The 2,839-nt window shown below is 36.4% G+C and overlaps 1 protein-coding gene across 1 annotated transcript in view; it reads right to left on the bottom strand.

The window, feature by feature from the left end:
- ST8SIA6 (ST8 alpha-N-acetyl-neuraminide alpha-2,8-sialyltransferase 6) overlaps positions 1-2,839 on the bottom strand; it is a gene marked incomplete at its 5' end in the record, with an annotated part of 34,980 nt that overhangs the window by 17,149 nt on the left and 14,992 nt on the right. The window contains one exon of the mRNA XM_009696042.1: positions 2,403-2,489. Coding sequence (XP_009694344.1) covers positions 2,403-2,489 — 87 coding nt within the window. The remainder of the gene's footprint in view (positions 1-2,402; positions 2,490-2,839) is intronic.

Here is a 2,839-nt window from a genome sequence, read left to right as displayed (position 1 = left end):
CCAATGCCTGCTGCACAGCCCCTCTGAGATGAATTTCTTCTTCTGGAAAATGGCTGTGTTTATCTACCTACTTAAAGAGATTTGAATAATATTTGTATTACACAATTATTATGCATTACTGACACTAGGCAAAGTTAGAAAAAGAAAGAGATGTCTTGCCAGGGGATTATTAATTCATTTATTTCCCCACATTTCTAGAACCTTTGTTCCCCATAGATCTTTGTCAATGCATCATTTCTCAGCTAAAGTGTCCCTGCGAAGCTAGTTCCAGGCTCTTGTGCTTAAGTCTGATAAATAAATTTGGGAGTGCTGTAAGCATGCAGTGTACACAGATTTAGTTAGTAAATTTTATACTGACTTAGTTTTTCTCTTTTTTTTAACTTTTTTTTTTATAAAGCCTCTATTGACCATCTGCTAAGAACCTTGAAAGTCTCCAATACGGTCTGAGAGCAAGGACAACTGTAAAATTTCAATATCCTACTTGCAGAAAACAACAGAGAAGAGGAATTTGAGAGAATTGAAAAAGAAAGAAAAGGCTTTTCCAAAAGCACACATCTTTTGCAAAATAATCATCTGCAATGCCCTAAACCAAAGTACCAGTCCTTGGTCATATCAATCAAATTTTTTGATTACAATAAATAAGATCAAATTTCATAGGGACAGAAGAATATACGGTACAGTCATCAGAATTGCAGCATGGGTTGTGTACATATGAACTAGCTAATACTCCAGCTAATTTGGATGATAAAAAGCAATGAAACCATAACAACGCAGCCCCTGAACGTCGATTAAGTAACAAGAGTTTGACCAGCCTGTATGAAACCGTTAGTTTCAAAAGATTTTTTTCACTTGGAATTTTAAGCTAAGTTAAAGCTAGCAAGCTCACCTCAATGTACATACAGTCCACATTTTCTAGGTGGCTAGTGCACTCCACAGTTTTCACTTTTGAGTTATTTCCAGTCTGATCATTGGTTGTATAACCCACCTTGACTACTTATGACCCACATTTCTTGCTGAAAGGCAAAGACAGACAGCAAGAGGAACAGCAAGCATCTTGTACTTAAAAGTCCAACAGTCTCATACAACAGTTTAGATAGAGGGTATCACATTTCATTCCCATAGGCCTAGAAGATGTAGAAGAAGTTGGCCTAGTGGAAGGGAGATTGCAGAAGCAATAAATGAAGAGGTTAAGCTGGAACAAGGAGTGGTTACTCTGCCACTGACTTACACAGCTAGCACAGGAGAAGAAGTGGCGAATTGCTGGTCAGTGGTGGCTAGTTCGTTCAAAAGGAAGAGAAGTTAACAGAAAGATTGAGAAACAAAAAAGCCTAAATGTAGCAGGGTGAAGAGCAGGTAAGAGCAGCTTCAGCTCTTGTCAACTCTGTACAAGACAACCTGCCTGTTCTGAAACAGAATGGGCTGCTTGTACAGGTCCTTATCATGCTCTGGTATCTCTGTGCACAGATAAAGCCTGCCTGAGCTAACTGTAAGTTTCTTAAACCTTAACTCTGTGTATTCTCCTACCTCAGCTTTGGGAAACACCATTAGTCAGTTATGATACACAGCAAACACAGAACTTATGTTTCACAAAAAGCTTTACCCCCCCCCCCCAAAAAAAAATGACTTCCAAAAGTATCATGCTGAGCATGTGGATATTAAGTTTTCAATGCTAGTTAACTCCAAAGAGTTGGAAGGTAGGTCAGTTTATTCATTTTTAATGATCCTGACAGAATATTTAATTCTGATCCATGTAATAATGTAATTCAAGAGAGTATTTCCCCCTGGAGCAAATAGGGTTGGCACAGTGAAACTGTTCTCTAAAACCAGCATGATGCATTTCCAAATGAGAGTGGAAGCTTTTCAGGGATCACTGTCCCTACTGAGCATGTACTTATGTGCCATCCCGAACAAGGACAGATGTAATCACGTGCTTACATGCTCAGGGGCCATGACATGAAGCGTCAAACCTAATGAGTGCCTTGGGTATTTCTGTAATAGAAGCAATAGTCTTGGGGTAAGAAATACACTGCCTCATTACACAGTCTTTTACCAGAGTGCCAGTTCAGATGGAAAAAATCACATTACTGAATTTTTTTTTAATACTGTAGGCTTTGTGTCAGGAATATTTTAATCCATTCTACTTAAGTTAGTTAACTATTCATTACAGTGGAGATAGGTGAAATTACTTCATTTGTGTAGTTCTTTTATCCTACTCAGTTTGCACAGTTCAATTCAAACAAACAAGAAGAGCTTCAGTATCAAAAGATTAATAGAAATGTATAGCTATGAACGCAGTTTAAAAGCAACACAAAATTATCTTTTTGAAAGAGAAGATTTAAATTTATGGCTTGTTACCCAAATCTAGGATAAAGAGTTTTTCTAAATGAGACACTGAAAATTACCTGAATTTTGTAGATTCTTCCGGTCTCCTTATCCAGGTGCAGTTCTGCAGTTTTGTGACTATGTGAAGGTAATAATCTTCTGAATATCTAAAAAAGGCAACAACATCAAACACTAGAATATATATGAATGCATATTTAGAAACAGTCTCTAAAACATTCAAATGATGCATGTATTAATAATAATGTGCATGATGCATATATAATAGATTGCTTTTAGAACTCCATGACCTATTTTATTTTTGTAATTTGTAACAGCAATATCCTCATTTAATTAGCATGACCTATTAAACATCTCTTCTTAATAGTGATGTCCTAATGAACTTATCAGAAACTTTCAGAAGTAGAGTGGTTTCAAACTTAAATATTTGACCGTAAATATCTTGAAGTTATTAGAAATCACCTCAAGTGCAAAACTCCAAAATAATACAAAAAACACT

Source organism: Cariama cristata, unplaced genomic scaffold (assembly GCF_000690535.1).
Source record: "Cariama cristata isolate BGI_N322 unplaced genomic scaffold, ASM69053v1 scaffold14282, whole genome shotgun sequence".
Lineage (NCBI taxonomy): Eukaryota > Metazoa > Chordata > Aves > Cariamiformes > Cariamidae > Cariama > Cariama cristata.
The sequence above is the reverse complement of the archived record's forward strand: the minus strand, read 5'-3'. Positions and strand labels throughout refer to the sequence as shown.